Here is a 22912-nt window from a genome sequence, read left to right as displayed (position 1 = left end):
CACTACCGGTAATGCTTTCTGATTACTCACATTATTTCTTGATTGAAAAAGAAAGCAAAGACAAGACTGTTGGACCAGTATTGCAGTTCTGTAGTATCATTCATTTTTTGAAAAAACACAATAATTTGATTTCCAAAATTGGTGTATATATAAAGCCTAACATCATTCTAATAAAGGCACAAATTTCTTTTTAAAAATGTTTGAAATTTCTATCCTCTGACCAACTTCTCCCTACCCAATCCAACAATGACTTGTCTATCTTTCTTGAACAAATTCACTTGCAGTGTTCTTATGAAACTATTCAGTTGTTCTTTTACCCTTTGAGGAGGGAAGCAAAAGCACAGAAAAAGGTATTCTTCACGAATATCATAAAGTTTTGAATCCGGATCCTGAGTTCTACTTCACCAGCTCTGAAACCTGCATGAGGTGGAGGGGATCCAAGGAAGACCTGGTAATATTATCTTAACCATGCGGAAATTTGAATACTTTCTTAAGGACTAAAACCCACCAATTCTTCTTAACGAACGAGTCTGGCTATCTGAAGTGTCCTGCACGCTGGTTCAGATCCACAGCAGCGCACGTATCTCCACCCAAGTCCCGCAGTCCTCAGCAGAGCCTGGAGAAGACCGCACCAGAGCGGACTGTGACAGCGGGGAACACGGAAAATAACTGGGGAAGCACAGAGTACGTGAGGAAATGAAACTAACGTCCTCAGGCTGAGATTACGGGAAGGACGAGGGACTTATCAAGTCAGGATTCAGACAGCACAACTCTCAGCACAAGTTCTCGCTGCTGCCAATCTTGAGGCGGGTCCACAGCTTCTCTAAAAGGCTTACTCTCACCACGAGCCTCGAGTTCCCAGCGCCCCTAGCAACCGCCCGCACTACAAAGCGGAAGGACGCCTCTTATCCCGCCTCACTGGCGCTAACCGAGGGCGGACGAGGAAGCGCGTTGGCCCAATCACCTGGGACGAGAACTGCAACTAGCCAATAGGAGGCTGGCACAGGAGGGTGGGCGAAAGAGGTCGCGAGCGCTTGCGCAGTAGAGAGCAACGGGGCCTTGGTGTTGTGGTCGTGTGGGTTGAGTTCTGTGCTTGTGGACCACTGTTAGTCCTCGAAAACCCATTGTGACCGCTGCCGCCTTCTCCTGCCTTCACCATGTTCCTCACGCGGTCGGAATACGACAGGTCCGTGCGGCGGGGAGAAGCGGGTCGGGATTCTGGGTGGGTGGGTGAGTGGGTGGGCTCGGAGCCCGGCCACGGCCTGCGTTCTGCCGCGTCATGGGGCGCTCCGGGAACCCGCGTCTGGCCGGACCTGGGGATTTCTTGTCCTCCATAGGCGCCTGCTGTCATTCCTCAAGCTAACCCTGAGAATTGGTCACGCTTGTCCTACCGCTGAGTCACTGCTGGGTCCTGACTGTGCGGAAGCGAGAAGCTTGGGTTTGTGCTTGGAGAAAAAAGTTGGAGGAATCAGGACTCCGACCCGTAACCTGGAGTAGCTCAGGGGTCCCCTCTCCCCGTTCATCTTTTCGTGCTAAATATGACTGCCCTTTTTTTTTTTTTTTTTTTAAGTGAAACCTCTTGCCTGGAATAAAAAGCAACGAGAGACTATTAAATGGGTGTGTAGTAGGGCGCACGGGGATGTACAGCTTCTGCAAAAGCGCGAAAGCAGTCTCAGCAGTTCCCGGACATTTTCATCTGGGAATCTGTCTAGGAACCAGAATTTAGAATTGTTCTCAGGAGATTTCCCATCATGCCGATTCCACTTGACCAAGGGGTTTTTTTTTTTACTTTCATAGAAGTTTAAAGCTAATTAATTTTAGTGTTGTGTTGAAGGCCAAATGTAATGTTTTCGAAAATCAAAGGAATTTGTCTTTATTTTAAAAATAAACTTTCTGAGCTTGGAAATGCTAATACTAAGTCGTACGTATTTATGCTGTAGACATTTTTACTTTCAGTTTCTGTTTTGATCAGTAATATTTTCACTTAGCTGTTAAACTTTATTTAAAGTCTAGGAAAAGCTGATTTCTTTATACTAGGTAGCTTGAGAAGCTTCTTAGCAAGTATGTTGATCCTGTCAAAGTTTTATCACCTGGAGCTACCACATTTCATTCTTTTATTGAGTCTGAAGGTGTATGTCACATTTTAAAACCGTCTTTTCCTACTGTAGTCAAGCAAAATGATTTTGTTAATCACCATTTAGTTTCCAAGGTATTAAGAGAATCATCCCTGGATGATACAATTTTTTTTTTTTTTTTGGTACTGGGGATCGAACTCGGGTCCTTGCGCTTGTGCAGCAGGCGGTGAAACCACTGAGCTAAGTCCCTGGCCCCTGGATGACACAATTTTGAGTTAAGGTGTGTATGAGAAAATAGTGATCCTCATCAGAAAGCCTTTAAGTTTTGTGATCATTCACATATATTGTGTCGTATCTTCCCAAGAATACTGAAAATACAGCCCTTTCTTATTAAGTAATGTACATTGTCTTAGGTGCTGGTCATACAGCAGTAAACAAAAGCAAGATTCTTGCTCATCTGGGAGACTGTCCTAAAGAACTATTTACAAAAGTAATTGTAATATGAGACATATGTATTGATTATCACCAGAGGAATTTAAATCGACACTGGAATTTCTGAGAGAGATTGTGTCCAATAATAGGGGATCATGGAAGGTGGTGATATTTAATCTGGGTTATAAGAAAATAGGATTTTAATAAATAAAAACAGTGAGTCAATAATTTTGAGTCGAGAATGTAGGATGAAAAATGGAGCAGGGGAAAACCAACAATACTTGCTTGAGAACACTCCAGTCTGTCAGGTACATTATAATTCATGTTATGGGAATAGCGTGAGATGTGGGGAAAATAGGGTAATGTTAGATATTGGATGGCTTTTTACTATGAGACTGAGTTTAGGTCTTACTTTATAGGCAACTATGTACCGTTAATTTTCATTTTAAGAAGTTATGTAATCATAGTTATATAGAGATTAATTGACTCGATTAGAGGAAAGAGTAAGTCAATACCAGTTAGGTGGCTCTTGCAGTAGTTAGGTGAAAGGTAATGAGGGCATTGAGGAAGGAAGAAAGAGTGATACATACGGTATTATGGATTGATGACTTGGTATATGGTTGGATATGGGTGAAGAGAAACGAATCATAATTTAGAACTTTCTAGTTTGAGGAAACCAAGAGATTAGAGGTGGTTTAAAGTAAAATTGAAGTACTAATGTTGCAAGATGAAGCTGATTTTGCAGGTGACTAGCTTTAAAGGTACAGTATTTCAGATTGAAATGTTGAATGTTAGGTTTTAATGGGATATCCAAGTGGAAATATTCACCAGGCATTTAGATTAATCAGAAAAGAGGTCAAACTGGTAATAGAAATTTGGAATTAGTTATTCCTTAGCATACATGAAATAACTCAGGGAGACAGTAAAGTTTTAGAAAAGGCCCAAAATGAGAGCCCATATTAGGGAGGATGTAGTAATATAAATGCCTCACTGGGATGAAGTTTCTAAATTATAGTAAAAAAAAAAATTACAACCACATAGTGCTTTATAATTTATAGTTGTTTCATGCTCTGTTCAGTACTCAACTGTCTTGTGAGAAAGGCAGGACAAGTATCATTGTTATTTTTCATTTGAGAGAATTAAATTTAGGAAGTGGCAAAACAGTAACTCAGTTCTCAATCTTTTGACCTCAGACTTTTCTTCCAATGATTTTTAAAGTGTTCCTTAGAGCCCTAAACTTCCTTTTAAATGGCCAAAGGGGTATTACCAGGGGAGCAGTTGAGGGGCCGGGATGGCCCTCTCCACCCACAGTTTAACCAGAATAATTCTTGGCAGTATAATGAAAGAATTGCGAGCTTGGTCTCTACTCAGGTGGCCTGAATTCTAATTCCTCTTTTCAATTGCCTAAATTCTTAATTCCTCTAATTTTAATTCTAATTCCAACCCTGCCTATTATATGCTGAGTTTCTTTGGGCGTCTTACCCCCTCTGTGGGTGTGGTGGCACATATCTATAGTACCAGTTCTCTGGGAAGCTGAGGCAGGAACATTGCAAATTTGAAACCGGCCTGCGCAATTTAAAGGCCTAGCAAGATCCTGTCTCAAATTTTAAAAGGGCTGGGGAATGTAGCTCAGTTTGAAGTTCATTCCCTGTGCCACAAAAACTTCCTCACCTGTAAAATAGTATTGGCCTTAGAATATTATTTCTGGGATCATTTTGAAGATTGAATTAAATCATTTTAAGGCTGTAACAGTGTCATACATAGAGTAATGGCTCAGCAAATGCCAACTTTTATTAAAGTGTCCATTGTGTGCTAAAAGCTTTTATATCTGACACTGTGATAGATGTGTCTTCATAGAGATTTCCGGCATGCTAAAGCAGGGAAGGATGGGAAGACCTATTTTAGAGAGAAAAGCAGGATGGCATGTAATTAGTACAAATATAAGTAATGAACTAGTTTAGGCTATAGTAACTATACAGATAATCTCAGTTCATTGTTAAGACAACAATACTGTTACATGCAAATAAGTAGAGAGATGTACCTGTAACTTTTATTAAAAAATAAAATGTTAGCATCAAATGCATATTATAGGAAGAGGATATGGAAAAATGTATATTTTCTTGGAAATTGTCCGATAGTTTTGGGGCACAAACTTATCAACGGAATTGGTAAGTTGATTCATGATTGATCCAGGTTGACTTATGATTAAGACAGAAAAGTCACCTGCTCTCATTTGATCAGTTTGGGAAGATTTTCTGTGAGTGGGACAGTAGTATCCTGTATGGAGCTCTGTTCCATTCCCTGAGACTATTAATGTATCCCCCCAAAAGCTACAGATTGTTATAGGCAAAGTAGAAAGTAATGACACCATGCATATTCTGTAGTCAGCTGAGCTAGTTATCAGGGAATTTGTGGCCAATGTCTGACTTATTTTTCTAACAATTTTTAATACTTTTTTAAATTATAGAGGCGTGAATACTTTTTCTCCTGAAGGAAGATTGTTTCAAGTGGAATATGCCATTGAGGCTATCAAGGTATAGTAACAAGTAGCATAGTTTTTTCAGATTTCCTGGCAACCTCACATTTGGCATAAATGTATTTTAGTGTTTTTTTTCAAAAATGTCATGACCTGGTCCAAGGATTTAGCTCAGTGGTTCTGCCGCCTGCCCCGCAAGTGCAAGGACCCAAGTTCAATCCCCAGTACCAAAAAAAAAAAAAAAAAATGGCATGACCCTTTATCCCTGTATCCCCAATTAACCATTTTTATAACAATTTCAATCCTATTCCTAATATCTAAATTTAAAATTTTGTGAGCAGGTAACTGCTTCATAATTATGTAAGTAGCATTTTCTTAGTAGGGGTGGAGGAGCATGTTTGTGTTTATAATCCTCTTGCTATATAAAGAGGGATGTAGAAATTCAGAGTTAGTCCTTGTATGTCTATATTTTGTTACCTTGAGTAAATCATATAACTGACCCCCAGAATCCAAACTGCTCCCTTTTTACTGAAATACTTTTTAAAAATTTAAACACATACCATATGCTTTAATAAACCCTGTATTTATATATTAATGTTCATTCTTGATGTGTAGGTCTTGTTAATATCATTATCCTCATTTTGCAGACAAGGAAACTGAGGCAGAGGGGTAGATGACTAGGAAGGTGGCATGGAGATAAAAAGATGACTTTAAGCCATATTGTGGACTGCTAGTGACCTGGGGTTTAATTTTTTTTTTTTTTAATTTTTTTATTTTTTTGGTACCGGGGATCGAACTCAGGTCCTTGCGCTTGCAGGGCAGGCGGCGGAACCACTGAGCTAAATCCCCGGCCCCTAGGGTTTAATATTCTTATGTTGTTGGTGATCTTTTCTCTTGATTTCTCTTTTGCCCTACTATTCCCTTTCCCTTTCCCCTCACCTCTCCTCACCTTTCCTTTCCTTTTGTTTCCTCCCTTCCCCTTCTCTTTTCTTTCTCTTTTTCTTTTCTCTCTCTTTTTTTCTTTTCTAGATCCATGTGGATTTGGGAAATATCGCCTTTTAGGACAGAGCAAGATAGGTAGCAGAGGTGAAATGAGACCAGGACTGGAAAAACACCAGCATTTCATTAGTTTCTTGCCCTCTGTATTTAGAACTTTATAGAGTCATCGCTTCCTAATATAGCCATTAGAGTGGGTCATTTTTCAGATATTTTTAAGATTTTATTGGATTTCCTCTTTAGAAGCACAGCATTCTGCAAATCAGAGCTCTTGCTATTGATAGAAATAGTATATTATTTATAGGGTGCTCCTTGTTTGCATACTAGATATGGATAATTGAAGCTTGTATCTTGTGAAGATGTACAGAGATTTCTGGTAAAAGTACCTGAAAACTGTTCTTTGACCCATATTTGGTAACCATAACACATTTTCTTTCAGCTTGGTTCTACAGCCATTGGGATCCAGACATCGGAAGGTGTATGCCTAGCTGTGGAGAAAAGAATTACTTCCCCACTCATGGAGCCTAGCAGCATTGAGAAAATAGTAGAGATTGATGCTCATATAGGTAAGAAGTAGGGCAAAGCTGTTCTGTAGACTCTGGCCTGGGTTAATTAAGTCTTCCATGATGTTTCAAGGGAAGTTCATAGGATGAATGCTTTATCTCCTGGTTTGCTATCATTTTCTAGGCAGTAGGCCATTGTGCATAACTTTAGGAGTTGCAGGACTCATTTATATTTAACCCACTCCCAGAAGTTCCTTTCCTCCTCAAATTTATTTTAGTTTAGTTTAATTTTTGCAGTGCTGGAGATCTAATCCAGAGCCTTGTGCATGCATGGTAGGCAAATGCTGTACCACTGAGCTACCCTCCTAGCTAGCTATCCTTCAGATTTAGATTTGGCACATGTGATGATTATTTAAATATGCAAACATTAAGCTATAGGTTAGTCCCCTGGGCCTTCTTTGATGAATAATGTTAGCACTGATAGGAGGCCAGCAGGAACAGAGGATCATGGGTGGGGGGGCTAGGGTGTTCACAGAAAAAAGAATTCTCAAAGATCTTTGGAGTGACTAAGATTCAGAGAGTTTTTAAAAGAATAGGCTTTGACCAGATCAGTCTTCTTCCTCCTGTTTTCAGATTTATTTTTTATTTCTTGTCCTCTTCACCCCCTTTTCCTTTGGTCCTTAGTATAAGGTCTTTGCTTTGGCATCTGACATTAATGTATCACTATAGAGTGAGTAGTTCTACTTATTTATAACATTGCATTTCAGTTGGCTATACAAATTTTATTAACATACCTAATCATCTAATTATTGAAATGTTGGTAAAATAACTGCTTGAAAACATAAGAATCAAATTCTATGGTGATTGTGGGAGCTTAGTAATACAAGATTAGATCATTTGGGCAAGGGACTTAGATCAGAGGTAGAGTGAGGCCTTAAGTTCAGTCCCCTGTACTGCAAAAAGAAAAAGAGAAAAGAAAAACATAGACTATTTTGTCTATTTTAAGTCACCTATCTTTTGGACATAAGTGATTGTCACTTTATTTAACAGATTCAGAATGTACATTGTCCCCAACATTGTCCCACATACCAGGGATACAAAAAGGAATCCTTATCTTCTAGAAGCATGTAGTCTGATCATGGCAGTGGACACATACATAAATGTAGTTAAATGATATAGGTATTAAAGACTGTAGCAAAATGGGGTGGGGTTTAATTTTGAAAAATAAGTGTTTACCAGGTGAAAAAGTATCTGAGTATAGCAGAGGAAAGCATTCTTATCTGAATGGAAATAAGCAGAGCTATGGTCGTATAAAATACAGTAAATCGCACCAGCACTTTAGTGTGACTGGGAGGTGAAACTGACAAAAGATGTGTTTGAGGTCAGAGAGTGGAAGTTCCTTTTTACCCTGCTAGAGCTTGGGCTTGATCCTTCTGCATTGATGGGAAGGTTTTTAAGCAGTGAGGTAATATGATCCCATTAGAATTTTAAAGACCATTCTGGTAATAGTTAAAGGAAGGCTGAGGGAGGCTGAGGCTGGGGACAGGGAGACTGGTTAAGAAATTTTTCAAATAGTCTAGGTGAAGAGATGATGAGGGCTTTCACCAAGGCAGTCCCCAGAAAATGGAGAGGAAGGGACTAATGTCAGACATGTTAATCAGATAGAGATTGACAGAACTTGAAGTGGATTGATTGATTGTGAGGGCCAAGGAAGAAAATGAGGTCTCAAAGGCAAATAAGGTGAGCTAAGTTGAGTAACATATTCAAGTAGATATATTAGGGCAGTCGTTTGGCTTTAAAGTTCTAAAATTTGGGAGAGAAACCTGGGCTGAGATTTAGGTTTAAGTCTTGGCATGTAAGTAACAATTCTAGTTATAATCTTGGCATTTTGGGTCATCAGGCAAACTTTGTCTCTAACTTGTTTTATTCAAGACAGGGAGGTGAAAAGGGCTGTTGATACTATACTGAGATCTTCCCCTGTAGCCAATAGTGAAATAGTTCCTTTTCCTTATTTCTCAGGTTGGATTATGAGTGTTTGCTTAGTTTAAAGATACATCATGGGCTACAAAGAATGCTAAGATTCTTAGGAATGTAATTACGTGGAAATTCATGTTTGGTTGGCTGTTGCCCTTCTCTGTCTTCTAGCTTACTATTGGACTGCTATGTCATTGTGGATGATTTGTCATTATACTTGGGTTTGGTGCCAGTAATTTCTCATCTAATCAATATGAGTATCTTGCCATGGTTCCACTCTAGAATTTCAGTATTTTCTCAGTGGATGAAAAAGTTTTACAAGGATTTGGTCCCTGGGTCACTGTTGCTTTTACATTGCAGGTTGTGCCATGAGTGGGCTAATTGCTGATGCTAAGACTTTAATTGATAAGGCCAGAGTGGAGACACAGGTAAAATGGGCATCTTCTTTTTACTCTGATGCTTGAGTTCCTTGTTCAGTGATGGCATAGCTGCCTAGGCTACATTGCAGGTGTATGTCAATATTAGATGTAGCTCTTAGGAGTGATTTTGGGTAGAATTCCTAGTTGCAACTTCTTAAGAGCTTAGCCATCTCACCTTGAGAGCTTTAAGAAAGCTCTGGTCAGTAGAGCTAACAGTCTTTTGCTTCTTCTGGATTTGCCTGTGTAAAGCACACATATTACATTCTGTTCCCTGACTGGCTTTTCATGGGAGTGTCATGGCAGGAGGTAGTCATGGTTAAAGGGAGTTTTCTCTCCAGCTGCCTGTTCTTGCCAGGCTTGTAAGTAACTGCTCTCTTTTGATTTGCACCAGGTGACAAATACGGGTTAGGGATGCTGATTTTTTTCTTTTTTAAAAAACTGAGTCCCTGTGCTGGTGGCACACGCCTGTAATCCCAGCACTCAGGAGGCTGAGGCAGGATTGCTGTGAGTTCGAGGCCAGCTTGGGCTACATAGTGAGTTCAAGGACAGCCTGAACTACGTAGCAAGACCCTGTCTCCAAAAAAATAAATGAATAAACTGAGTCCCTGTGGCCTAGAGGTAAGCTAGTAGGAAAAAAAACCCTCAAGGTCAGTTTTTTTGTACTTGTTTGCATATTTGCTCTTAGTACTTTGTAAGAATAAGTAATTTAACATAAACACAAACATTAATGATAAGGTAGGATCTTTGAGAGAAAGTAGCAGTTGGTTATTAGCATTCGCTTTGTGAAAAGACTAAACTAGATGCTTTTACAGGTAGATGCTGCCTTTTGTGGAGTAATCTACTAGTTCTATCAGAGTAATCCACTAATTATATTGTAGTTTTAAACCCTTTTGATATCCTTATTGCCAGAACTGTTTGTCTTCTCATGCAGTCCCAAATACTCAGTGGCTAGTGTTAATTAGGAAAAATGCATTTGAGTCTTCAGTCTCCAACCACGGTTTAAAAGGATGGGTGTAGTGAGGTGGTGGACTGCTTTCATGCCCTTCTTTTAGAAGGATATTCCATTCTTTACTCTTTAGAACCACTGGTTTACCTATAATGAGACAATGACAGTGGAGAGTGTGACCCAGGCTGTGTCCAATCTGGCCCTCCAGTTTGGAGAAGAAGATGCAGATCCAGGCGCCATGGTGAGTGTAATGCTTGTGTTGAATTTATATATGTTCTATAGGACTTAGTATATTTACCCCTCTATGCATATTTTCCCAGCCCCTCTCACCCCTTTACTTCATAGCCACTTATTATAATACCTCTTGCTTTTTGGTACCAGTCTCGTCCTTTCGGAGTAGCACTGTTATTTGGAGGAGTTGATGAGAAGGGACCCCAGCTGTAAGTACCATTTTGCTGGCTTTTTCCCCCCTACTTTTGGGGGAAGGATAATGAGTATTTTAATTTGAGGTGGGGACTGGTATATTAAATCAGTAAAGAAGATTATTACAGAATTGGGGGGAAAAGAAGGGCTTCTAACTCTTTAATAGTAATTCTGTGCTGTTCATCCAAACAAATCTGGAGATCCATGAAAAACTTCCCTATAGGAATCAGTGTTAAATTGTGGAAAGAATTAGAAGTAACCTTGTTATAGTGGGGATATGTTTTAGAGCTCTGCTTTGAAATGTTGCTCTGTTCCTCATTTTCAAATATGATGTAGGCATACACAAGTGCCATATTTATATATACTATATTGTACTTCTAAATCCCTGAGGAAGTTAGTAATTTCCTTAAACCCTTTTTAAGAGATCTAGTTTCTCAAAACAGAACATCTTTTGATGCTGTGCCTCAGTATTTCAGGGCCATTTCTTGGTTATAGGACCACGTACTTATACTTTTTTAGTGAAATGTTTGTTACATAAAATACCACCACTCTTAAGGATTTTAATTCTCTTCTTTTGGGATACTTTGCAGGTTTCACATGGACCCATCTGGGACCTTTGTACAGTGTGATGCTCGAGCAATCGGCTCTGCTTCAGAGGGTGCCCAGAGCTCCTTGCAAGAAGTTTACCACAAGGTAATTGAACATTCTCACAACACCTATCATTATTTTTAAATCATGGTATAGTTTACATATAATAAAACTGAACTAACAGTTCAGTTCTATAAGCTCTAACCATTGTATAGACCCTTGGAACCACAATCTACAGCAAGATAATAGAAAACTTCCATCACCCACCAAAAATGCTCATCTGTTTCCCAGTTGATCTTTTTCCTCTGTTGTAACCATGCATACCACTATCGATTAGTTTTGCCATCCTTGTATTTTTTGTAAATAGAATTATAGAGTTTGTCATTTTTGTTGTTGTTCAACATGATGCTTTCATTTGGTTGGTTTTTGTTTTGGTGCTTGAGATTAAACAGGGTCTTGCATGTGTTAAGTGCATGCTGTACCACTAGCTGCACTCCCCTCCCAGTATTCTCTGGCATACTGTTTTGAGATCTGTTTATGTTGTTGAATCAATAGTTAATTGGTTTTTATTTCTGAGTAATATCCCATCGTGTGGGTATATGTCAAAATGTTATCCACTATCCTCATAGCTTCACTTAGTAGTTTTGTGGGGGTTTTTTGGTACCGAGGATTGAACTCGGGTCCTTATGCTTGCGAAGCAGGCGGCGAAACCTCTGAGCTAAATCCCCGGCCCTTCACTTAGTAGTTTTTATACTTCCTCATCTGACTCTTGAAGCAAGTGGATATTTGGTACTTTCTTTTTGGGAAGGAAAGATTTGGTTTTATGTAACTTATTGGTGTGGCTGAAAGCTGCTGTATTTACCATTCAGGTCGTTCACACATGGATTCCTGCTCACATCAATTCCTAATACAGGTGTACTTTGGAGGTACTTGGGGTTGGGTTCAGATCACACAATAAAGTGAATGTTGCAGTATAGTGATCGCAGAATTTTTTGGTTTCCCAGTGCATATAAAAATTATGTTTATACTATACTGTATATATGTATATATGTTTATACTATACTGTAGACTACTAAGTATGCAATAGCATTGTCTTTTCAAAATATATATGCCTTTTTAAAATACCTACTAAAAAATACAAATTATCTGAGCCTTTAACAGATTGTAATTTTTTTTTTTTTAATTGTTTTTTGTTTTTTGTTTTTTTGAGACAGGGTCTTGCTATGTAGTTCAGGCTAGCCTTGAACTCATTATGTAGCCCAGACTGGCCTCAAAATTGCGTCGATCTTTCTGCCTCAGCCTCCTGAGTGCTGGGGTTACAGGTGTGCACCACCACACCCGACAACAAATTATAATCTTTTCGGGGCTGGGGATTTAGCTCAGTGGTTTTGTCGCCTGCTGCACAAGCGCAAGGACCCAAGTTTAATCCCCAGTACCAAAAAAAAAAATTATAATCTTTTCCCTGGTGGAAAGTCTTGCCTTGATATAGATGGTGCCTTACTGATCAGGGTGGTGGTTGCTGAAGTTTAGGGTAACTGTGGCAATTTCTTAAAATGAGAAGACAGTGAAGATTGCTGCATCAATTAACTTTTCCTTTCTTGAAAGATTTTTCTGTAGCACGCAGTGCTGTTTCATCACATTTACTCACAGACTTGCTTTCAGAATAGGAGGCAATCCTCTCAAGACCTCCAATTTATTTATTTTTTGGTACTAGAGATCGAACTCGGATCCTTGCGCTTATGAGGCAGGCGGTGGATCCACTGAGCTAAATCCCCGGCCCCTAGCCCTCCTATTTTTATCAGTTAAGTTTATATAGTATTTCTAGATCCCTTCTCTTCTCAGTGTTCACAGCATTTTCACAAAGAGTAGATGCCATTTCAAGAAACCACTTTCTTTGCTCATTCTTGAGAAGCAACTTCTCGTCCACTAAAAGTTTTATCATGAGATTGCAGCAATTTAGTCATATCAGGGTTCCATTTCTAATTCTAGGTCTTTGCCATTTCTGCCACATCTGTGTTTACTTCCTCATTGAAAACCTCTCACAGTGATCCATGTGGGCTGGAATCAGCTTCTTCCAAACTCCTGTTAATGTTGATAGTTTGACCTCCATGAAACACACATGTTCTGAATGGAATCTAGAATGGTAACTCTTTCGGGGGTTTTCAGTTTATTTGCCTAGATCCATTGGAAGAATCACTGTCTCGGGCAGCTACAGTATCTCCTTAGATGTATTTCTTCAATAATCAACTTAGAAGTTGAATGACTCTTTGATATGTGGGCTACAGAATGGATATGAAAACATCAATCTCACTGTACATCTACATTAGAACTCTTGCATGACTGGGTGTGTGCATTGTAGCAATATTTTGAAAGGAATTTTTTTTTCTGAGCTTTTGCTCAGTCGTGGGCTTAAAATATTCTGTAAACTTTGTAAATAGATGTGCTATAATGGGAGCTTTATTATATTTCAAGAGAAAAAGCAGAGTAAATTTAATAAAATTACTTTTTTTATTCTTTTTTTTTTTTTTGAGGTGGGGTTGAGTACTGGGGTTTGAACCCAGGGCCTTCTCACTGAATTACATCTCCATCCAGTTAAGTTGCCCAGGCTGGGCTTCAACTTGTGGTCCTCCTGCCTCAGTTGCCCAGAGTGCTGGGATTACAGGTGTGCTATCACACCTGGCTAGCTTAATATAAACCTTAAGGGCCTGAAGATTTTTAGAAGGGTAAATAAGCATTCACGTCAACTTAAAAGTCACCAGCTGCATTAGCCCCTAATAATAGTCATTTAATCGTTTAAAGATTTGAAGCCAGACATTGATTTCTCCCTAGCAATCAAAGTCCTACATGGCAACTTCTTCCAACATAAGTTTATTTTGTCTGCACTGAAAATCTGTTGTTTATTGTAGCCACCTTCATCACTGATCTAAGTTAGATCTTTTGGATAACTTCCTTGAGCCTCTACGTCAGCAGTAGCTGCTTCACTTTGCATTTTATGTTACAGAGATGGGTTTTTTCCTTAAACTTCATGAGTCAATATCTCCTGACTTTCAGCTTTTCTTCTGTAGTTTCCATAACTCTTATCAGCCTTCTTAGAATTGAAGAGAATTCTGGCCTTGTTTTGTATTAGGCTTTAGCTCAAGGGGATGGTGTGGCTGCTTTGATCTATCCAGACCACTAAAACTTTTTCCATATCAATAATAAACCTGTTTCACTTTTTTCTCATTTATATATTCACTGGAGTAGCACTTTTAATTTCCATCAAGAGCTTTTCTTCTGCATTTACAACTTGGCTAATTGTTTGGCACAACAGGCCTAGCTTTCAGCATATCTTGACTTCCAATATGCCCAACTCACTAAGCTTAATCATTTCTACCTTTTATTATAAAGGTGTGAAACTCTTGCTCTCACTCAAACACTTTGAGACCACTATATAGCAATTAGTTATTTCAAATTTCAGTATTATGTCTCAGGAAATAGGAAGGCCCCAGGAGAGAGAAAGAAATGGGGTAATAGCTCGTCAGCAGAGCAGTTAGAACAGTTTCTGTATTTATCAACTAAATTCATTGTCTTATATGAGTAAAGTTTGTGGCACTCTGAAGCAGTTATAATAGGAAGATCAACAATCACTGATAGATTACCATAAGAGATAATGTGACACAGAGATGCAAAGTGAGCACAGGCTGTTGGAAAAAATTTTGCCAATAGACCTAACCAATGCAGGGTTGCCACAGAACTATTTGTTAAAAACTCAGTATCTGCTCAGGGCAATAAAAAAAGGTATGCCTGTAGTATTGATTTTGTATGTGCAGGAAATTAGATACAAATGGAATAAAAAAGTGGATTTTCTAAACTGTTGGCCTACCTGTTTATATCATTTGGACATTCTTATCCATAGGCTATCATCAGTATTATATTATGTTCTAAATTAAAAGAAGAGGGCTAAGATATAGCTCAGTGGTAGAGCACTTGCCCAGCATGCATGAGTCCCTGGACTTGATCCCCAGCACTGCAAAAATTAATTAAAAGAGGAATTTAGATGTATACTGGAGAAGTACAGCCCTTTCGTGTTTTTGTTTTTGTTTTTTTTTAATAGTTGAGCATTTGTATACAATTTAAGTTTTATTGAGCCCTTTTGCTTTTTAAAGATCATTTTCTATATGAAAGTTGGTGACTGGCTCAAAATAAGCTATCTTATCCTCTGAATAAGTGTATTTTGCTTACCATATACTTGACTATTAGGACACTTACAATGCACTGTACAAATTAAGATGTTTGATTTATGTATTAATATTTGCTGAATCATTTCTTGAAGGAAATAAAAGGGAAATCTTTGAAGCAAGGAGGGATTATATATAATTAATGTAATAGCTCACTGTCTCTTTGTTTGAAGTCTATGACACTGAAAGAAGCCATCAAGTCTTCACTTATCATCCTCAAACAAGTAATGGAGGAGAAGCTGAATGCAACTAACATAGAGGTATTTTTCTATTTCTTTGGTTTTTTTGTATTGTTCCCATTGGGGGAAATTGAATAGATTAAAAAAAATCACATATGCTCAGTTTTTATTGATAGGATTTGAAAAATAAGCAGCTTGAGTAAAGTGGTGATGGCACCACTTAAGGATGAGGAAAGATTTAAATACTTTTGTAAACTGAGGAAACTGGTGGCTAGAAAAATACTAAACAAAGGGAATAGTTAGTAATAGAAAAGTCCTAAAAGCAGGAAGACATGGTACAAATGAAGGAGTTGGTTTCAGAAAGTAAAATTAAATCAGCATCACATTGAGTACCTGTTATATGGCAGGGACACAGGTACGATTCCTATTTAAGCAGCATATATAGGGTAGGGGACATACAGTTGCATGAGGTGAAACTTCTCTAGCAGCAATAAGAACACATTGCTGCATGATCATATAAGGTAGACTAACGCATCAAGAAAGCATCCTGGAAGTGGAATGTTTGGAGAAAGGAGCAGAAAAGCTATTCCAGGAAGAGAGAACAGCATGTACAAAGACTCAAAAATGTAAAAGAACTTTGTGTTTAACAAGGAACTCTGAGTTTTATTTGACTGCTGTGTGTGTGGTATATGTAAGGTAGAGGAGTTGCAAGAGATGAGACTGGAGGGGTGTGGACCATGTACTGAATATCCTGTTTACAGTGTTAACTAAGTATAGATAGAAAGGAAAGTAGTGATAAATAAAGATAGGTAAGTGTGGGGACAAATTGGGAGAAATGTCCTATATTTGCCTAGAGATGGTTAGGTCATCTGCTAAGCATCAGTGAATATAATAGTGAAATTAAGGAGAATAGGAAATATTTAGAAAAGTCATTAAGGATAGGGAAAAGGGAAGATCAAGAAAACTAAAAAGATTGCTGGGCCACATTAAAACACTTCCTGAGGCTGAAGTCACAAGACAAATTGTTCCCAAAAATCAGGATAAGCCAGGCATGGTGGTGTATACCTATGATCTCTAGTCTGGGAAGCTAAGACAGGAGAAGCCCAAATTCCATTTCAGCCTTGGCAAGTTAGAATTTAGCAGGACTCCGTCTCAAAAAAACGGTGTACGGAAATAGCTCAATGGGAAGGCCCACGGTTCAATCCCTAGTACCAAAAAGGGGGGTGGGGTGTGAGATAAAAGGATTATACTTCTATAATCACAGCTACTTGGGGGTCTTGGACAGAATGATCACAAGTTCTAGACCAACCTGGGTTAGTGAGACCTTGCTGAAGTTAAAAAAAAAAAAAATAGGGCCAGGGATTTAGCTCAGTGGTTCCGCCACCTGCCTCGCAAGCGTAAGGTCCTGAGTTTGATCATTGGTACCAAAAAATAAATAAATAAAATAAGGGACAGGGATGTACCTCAGTGGTAGAGGACTTGCCTGGAGTGTATCAAGACCTTGAGTTCAGTTCCCCTATATACGCACACAGATACAAAGTCAGCATAGAGGTTCTTTTACAGGCATGGTACATATGTATATTTTACTTCAGTTATAAAGATTGAAAGGCCAAATAATACTGTAATTGTTTGTTAACTTCGTAATTATCAGCACCTGCCAGGATGTTTGTCTGCCCTACTCATGAGAAAATGGTTAATGTCTGATAGGGATTGACTAAGAACACAAGAGCAGAGAGTGTTGTTGACAGGTGTCAAAAACAGCTAGGTTAAGGCTGGGGATTTAGCTCAGTGGTTCCCCTGCCTGCCTTGCAAGTGCAAGGACCAGAGTTCAATCCCCAGTACACAAAAAAACAAAAAAAACCAAATAATCAAAAACTGCTAGGTTCATAGGACACTATGGAAAGGGCAAAACCGGACACTAAAAGAGGGGCTGGCCTAAAAGTGAGAAATTTGAGAGAGGGTGTAGGTCAGTGATTGTGAACCTTTTAGAGACAAGTGCCCACACTGCAACCCAAAACCCATTTATCACACAAGTGCCAAAACTGCAATTAAACCTGAATACTGAGGTTTTCAGTTTAAAAAAAAAAAAAATTAACATCTTTTGGCTTAAAAGAGAAATAAGACGCACGGCATAGGTTTGCTGCACTGGTGTAGGTGGTTGGGTTCCCCTTGAGCAGTAGTAGAGGGCAAGGGGTTTAACATGGTTCCTCAGTGGAAACCTTTATAAATATCCTTTTTTATCTTCTTAACAAAGATCTGAAAATACTTCCCCTTTCTTGACAATCTCTATAATCAGATTCAAAGGATGTAATAATGCTCCACTTTCTAGTATGGTTGTTTTCTTTGGTACTGACCAAGATGGGATCTTGGCATTTTGGCAAGATATCTCCTTGCCACCTATTGTAATATAGCTCTTGATTTCACAGTGAAGGCTCTGAGGCTCTTTGGTTCAAAGATGTTTTCTTTTTTTTTCTTTTGGTACCAGGGATCGAACTTAGGTCCTTCACTTGTGAGGCAGATGGCAGAACCACTGAGCTAAATCTCTGGCCCCCAAAGATATTTTCTAGTTCATTTAGTTTCAGTGCCTGTATTATAGTGTTGCTTTGAAAAGAGCACCAAGTATGTCTCATTCACACTCCATCAGCCACAGTAAGCTCCTGGGTATCATTTTCTTCATATTATAAAAGGGGCATTTCTGCTTGCCCAAGACTGCTCTACCAGTGCTTTAACCCATGGTTTCCAAACCAGTCTGTCCGTAAGTGTCTTTGGAAATGAGGCCCAGAGAGTTATTTTTTAAAGCTCCTCAGGTAATTCTGATGGTCAGTCTAAGGAGGGTAGACAGGTCCTTCATCCCCTATCTGTTTTAGGTCCTTAGCTCCCATCAGTTGTCTCCTGGATCTGCATCCCTCAGAAAAGGAAAATGGCCAATTTGCATCTTTCTTTCTTTTTTGGGGGGTGGGGGGTTGGTACCGGGGATCAAACTGGGGACCTTGTGCTTGCGAGGCAGGCAGCGGAACCACTGAGCTAAATCCCTGGCCCTGCATCTTTCTTTAAAAAACAAAAGAAGTAGAAACTACCTTCACTTAATCCTTTTTAAAGAAACCAATTTTGGTGTGGGGGGTGTAGCTCAGAGGTAGAGCACTTGCCTGATATGCACAAGCCCTGGGTTTGATAAGCAGCACTGGGAAAGAAAAAAGAAGGGCCGCCTGCCCTGTAAGTGCAAGGACCCGAGTTCAATCTCCGGTACCAAAAAAAAAAAAAAAAAGGATCGAGGAAGGGGAAAGAGAAAATAGAGAAATTTTTTTCTGATGTACTTTCTGTAATTATAGATTTATGCTCTACAGTTTGATACAAATGGAATCGTACAATATGTATTTTTTGTTTTAGACTCAGCATGATTTTGAAATCCATCCATGTGTGTATATCAGTTGTCTATTAAAACTTTTATTACTTTTTTTTTTTTTTTTGGTACTGGGGATCGAACTCAGGTCCTTACGCTTGCGTAGCAGGCTGCAAAACCACTGAGCTAAATCCCTGGCCCTAAAACTTTTATTACTAAGAGGTATACTGTCCATCCTCTTTTTTTAACCTTTATTGCCAAGTCTCTTCCAAACAGAAGGTATATTCTGTATCTCAACTACTTTACCTGTCATTTCTTCTTTTTTTTTTTTTCTTGTACTAGGGATCGAACTCATGATCTTGCACTTGGCAGGCAGGCGCAGCGCCATTGATCTACATCCCCGGCCCCACCTGTCATCTATTCTTCAGTCATTACCATTTATTTTGGCTGTTTTTATTTTCATGAAATTTCTCCTTGCTAAGATAACCTCAGTTTATTAGATTTCCTGGTCACTATTATTTGACCTTTTTGAAGCATTCATGTCAAAATTGGCGAATTTTTTTTATTAGTAGCACATGTTTGCAGTACATAATGATTACATTCCTTGTGAGGAGTTGGTACATGTACATAACACATCTTAGTTCTTTTTTCATCCCTTCCCCTTTCCTTCCTCCTCGCTCCCTTAAATCATTATCTTTCAAAAAAAATGTTCCTCTTTCTGTAGTTATTATAGCAGTTGATGATGCCTCCATTGTATTTGTCATTCACACCAGAAACCCAGAGGACTTTGATTTTCCTTTCCCATCACTAAATTGTGTTTTGCCTCTTAAAAATTCTCTTTATCAGTGCCCCTTCTCCATCTCTTATTTCCAGAGTATGCCTTTTGGTTAGCCCCATTTTTCTCTTATCTTCAGAGGTCCCCTGGTCTTCACCCTTACCTTCCTTCATTTCAGTCCATTTTTTCACTTATTGTGCTACCGGTCCACATCTAATATTAATTGTTCTTCAGTTAAAAACTTTTTCTTACTCCTGCTATCTTCAAGATAAATTACAAATTTTTTTTGATGGCATAATTCACAACTTCTTAAGTCATATGTTTAATCTTTTAAGTACTTTGCTAAGCATTTTACATGCACTTTTTTCTTTTATCCTTGCAACTCTATGCAGTAGGTATTCTTATTTCCATTTTACAGAGGAGGAAACTAAGGCAAGGGGACAGACAATAGCAGAACTGATAAATGGTGGAAGCAAAATTTGAATCCAGGTTTGAGTTTAGGTCCTTGTATACTTAGCCACTGTACTATATACTCTATGAACTCTGACCCCCGGTTCTCCATGTCATCTCATATTCCATGTGTAACCTCTGGTGAAACCATACCGTATTACTTTGTTTTGAAGATACATCATGTTTCATGTTTCTATGCATTTGCACATTCATTTACTCTGTTCTCCTTGACTGATCTATTCTTGCTCTGATTTAACACATTCATGATGGGGCGGTACATAATGACTGTCCTATCAGGCAGCTTGTACTACTCAATATGACTGTCCCTTGCCACCCAATGGGACAGTCCTGCATGTACCACCAGTGGTTCAAGCTGGTGGGAATGTGTTAATATATGACACAAAGGTTTCCTCTCCTTGAAGTCTTCCTGGGCTCCTCCAGGTCAGGGCATTCTTTTACATATGATTAGCTCTATTCTGTACACTTACCCAACCTTAAAAGCATCTAGCATCCAAGCCCTTAGTAAATAAGACAGGGATTGTCTTCATCTTTGGATCCCAAGTCCCTACTACAACTTGAACTAGTAAAAAAATTAATAATTGATGGAAGAAATGAAAAAGTATCTGTTCTGCCTGCCTCACAAAAGTTTTTCAAAGTAAAATGAATAATAAATAGAAAAGTTACCTTCATGTTCATTATGTAAATCACATTTATCATTATGTAAATAAAAAGACGTATTTTTACTCATTTATTAATGAGTAACTTCCTGAAAGCAGTAGTTGGTTCAAATTCTATTAGTATTGATTCTCGTCTTGGTTCTATAGGACTGTTCTATTCAGAGCTTGCTCCATTTTTTGTTATTTAGCCCCTGTAATGTTTTGGAGTGGTTAGCCTATGAGCCATGAATGACTTAAAACATTCTGTAGTCCTTTAACTCATCTCTAATTTATTGGCCTTCTATCCCTCTGTCTTCATTGTCATTGATCTAGTGAAGATGTAACTTCAAAGAAGTGGCAATAACAACTACATTTTTAAGTATTCTTATAAAAGAACTTACAGTCTATATGGACTTTAGTTTACATATATTTTGCAAATATATTTGGGATTCTTCAGACATTTCATGTAGTTGAATATATCTTTTGGAAAAATCTAGATACTGCAGGCTTTGAAAAAATTTTTTCCCCAGTACTAGGTATTGAACCCAGGTGCACTCTACCACTAAGCTACATCCCCAGGGCTTTTTATATTTTTAACTTTGAGATAGGGTCTTGCTAAATTGCCCAGGCTAGTCTTTAACTTGTGATCCTCTTGTCTCAGCCTCCTGAGCAACTAGAATTATATTGTGTGTGCCACTATGCTCAGTTCTTTAGTCTCTTCTCTGACCAGATCATCAGATGTTTTAAGATATGCAGGAGACTTATCATGAATTTTACTTAATGGATGAGGCAGAGAATAAAGATCATGTAGCTAGATTGTGTTAATTCTTCCTGGCAACTTTCAAATTACATTAGATATCATTAATGACTATTACTTAAAATGCCTTAGTGTGTTTAATTTTAAAATTAAAAAAGACTGAGAAAATGACATTTAAAACTAAACATAGTGGGGCTGGAGATTGAGCTCAGTGGCACTGCACCTGCCTCGCAAGCACAAGGTCCTGAGTTCGATCCGTGGTACCGAAAAAAGAAAATTACTACACAAAACTAAACATAGAAGCTTTTGAGACAAATGGGAAGTGGCAGTTGTTCCTCAGTATTTCCCCAAAATATGGGACTATGATTAGCAGAGATGATGGAAAATCTGGTAGTTGCATTTAAATTTGAACTAACCATTTTCTGGCCCTATTTTTTTTTTTGTTTTAATAGATTATAGTCTGGACCATTAGTTATCACCGATACTCTCAGTCACAACTGATTTCCTATGCCAGTGTTATTAGAATCTTTCCATAGCCAGTCCTTTTATAAAACAAAGCAAACTTTTTGTTCTTAGGTTGCCACACAATTTTAGAGAGAATATCTAATAATAGTTAACAATTATTTGGAGCTTATTATGTTCTAGGCACTGTTCTCAGGATTTTACATACATTAACATTAATCCTAATTATTCTGAATTAGGTAGTTTTAGATAAGGACATAGAGTAACAGTGGCCAAATAACCAGAGGCCACACATACCAGCTCAACTTGGAAGTATAAATGTGCTATTTATTTATTTGTCATTCATGCTGGGATTGAACTCAGCTTCAGGTATGTTAGATAAGCACTGTACCACAGCTACATCTTCAGCCCTTTGAATGTATTTCTAAAGGAATCTTTAGTAGAAAAAAGTATTGACTTCATGTATTTTGTTGCTGCTTTTGTGATCCTTGTTGAAGTAACTTCAAGAATTAACAGTGATGCCAGGCATTTGGTTAACTATTATATGGTCACTTAACCTTAAAATAGATAATTTGGTCAAGAAGAATTTTTATTTTGGAGTCAGAGAGCTATTTTAGGGACTGGCTGCCTGGAAAGGATATCCCTGAGACAGCAGATCCCTTAGTTCCTAATGAACAGCTGCATCACCAACACGGCCTCTCCTGACCACGCTAGGGCCATTGACAGCGTAACTGAGCCCAGCTTATTAACCCCTGTTTTCTTTCCAGCTAGCTACGGTGCAGCCTGGCCAGAATTTCCACATGTTCACAAAGGAAGAACTTGAAGAGGTTATCAAGGACATTTAAGGAAGAGTGATCCTCAGAACTTCTCTGGGACAGTTTTAGTTCTCCTCATTACCCTTAAATTTTATTTCCAACTCCTGTTCCTTGGAAAAATCTCCAGTGTATGTGCATTTTTTTATGATATCTGTACATAACGGCAGTTCTGAAATAAAGAAAATTTTAAAATATTTGTTAATGGTCTGTACTCTTATAATGCAGTCTTTTGTTTGAAATATTTATGTTAGTAGGGAGAAAAGGATGGTGATGTTAACATCTGTCCTGTGAGAATGTGTTCTAAAATTATTGTACTAGCTCTCTAAAACACATGTTAACTCCTGCCGTGAATTCCTAGGTTTTGGTAAAAAACTAGTCCAGGCCAGGGGGTTTTTAGCTCAGTGGTTCCGCTGCCTGCCTCGCAAGCGC

The 22912-nt window shown here is 38.6% G+C and overlaps 1 protein-coding gene across 3 annotated transcripts; it reads left to right on the top strand.

Annotated features, from left to right (window-relative positions):
* Window positions 1-998: 998 nt before the first annotated feature.
* On the top strand, window positions 999-22677 carry Psma5 (proteasome 20S subunit alpha 5). Of its 3 annotated transcripts, none has more exons than XM_021265611.2 (10): window positions 1011-1186; window positions 2299-2355; window positions 4975-5041; window positions 6419-6545; window positions 8817-8884; window positions 9955-10062; window positions 10203-10261; window positions 10835-10937; window positions 15223-15309; window positions 22436-22677. In XM_021265611.2, the coding sequence occupies exons 4-10, from the start codon at window positions 6497-6499 to the stop codon at window positions 22511-22513; spliced, it is 552 nt and encodes a 183-aa protein (XP_021121270.1). In that variant the 5' UTR covers window positions 1011-1186; window positions 2299-2355; window positions 4975-5041; window positions 6419-6496; the 3' UTR covers window positions 22514-22677. The 3 variants fall into 3 exon arrangements, with proteins under 3 accessions (XP_004853686.1, XP_021121270.1, XP_021121271.1); XM_021265612.2 differs by having other exon boundaries at window positions 1043-1186; window positions 2296-2355; XM_004853629.3 differs by lacking the exon at window positions 2299-2355 and having other exon boundaries at window positions 999-1186.
* The last annotated feature ends 235 nt before the right edge of the window (window positions 22678-22912 follow it).

This window comes from Heterocephalus glaber, unplaced genomic scaffold, assembly GCF_053883595.1.
Source record: "Heterocephalus glaber isolate CG9 unplaced genomic scaffold, H.glaber_assembly_v1.0 deba00001442, whole genome shotgun sequence".
Classification (NCBI taxonomy): domain Eukaryota; kingdom Metazoa; phylum Chordata; class Mammalia; order Rodentia; family Bathyergidae; genus Heterocephalus; species Heterocephalus glaber.
This window is presented reverse-complemented; position numbering and strand designations above follow the sequence as displayed.

Coding starts and splice junctions, on each gene's coding strand:
- Psma5 (XM_004853629.3), top strand. CDS start 1,158: ATGTTCCTCACGCGGTCGGAATACGACAG. Junction 6,546..8,816: donor AGAGATTGATGCTCATATAG/GTAAGAAGTAGG, acceptor TTTACATTGCAG/GTTGTGCCATGAGTGGGCTA. Junction 15,310..22,435: donor TGAATGCAACTAACATAGAG/GTATTTTTCTAT, acceptor TTTTCTTTCCAG/CTAGCTACGGTGCAGCCTGG.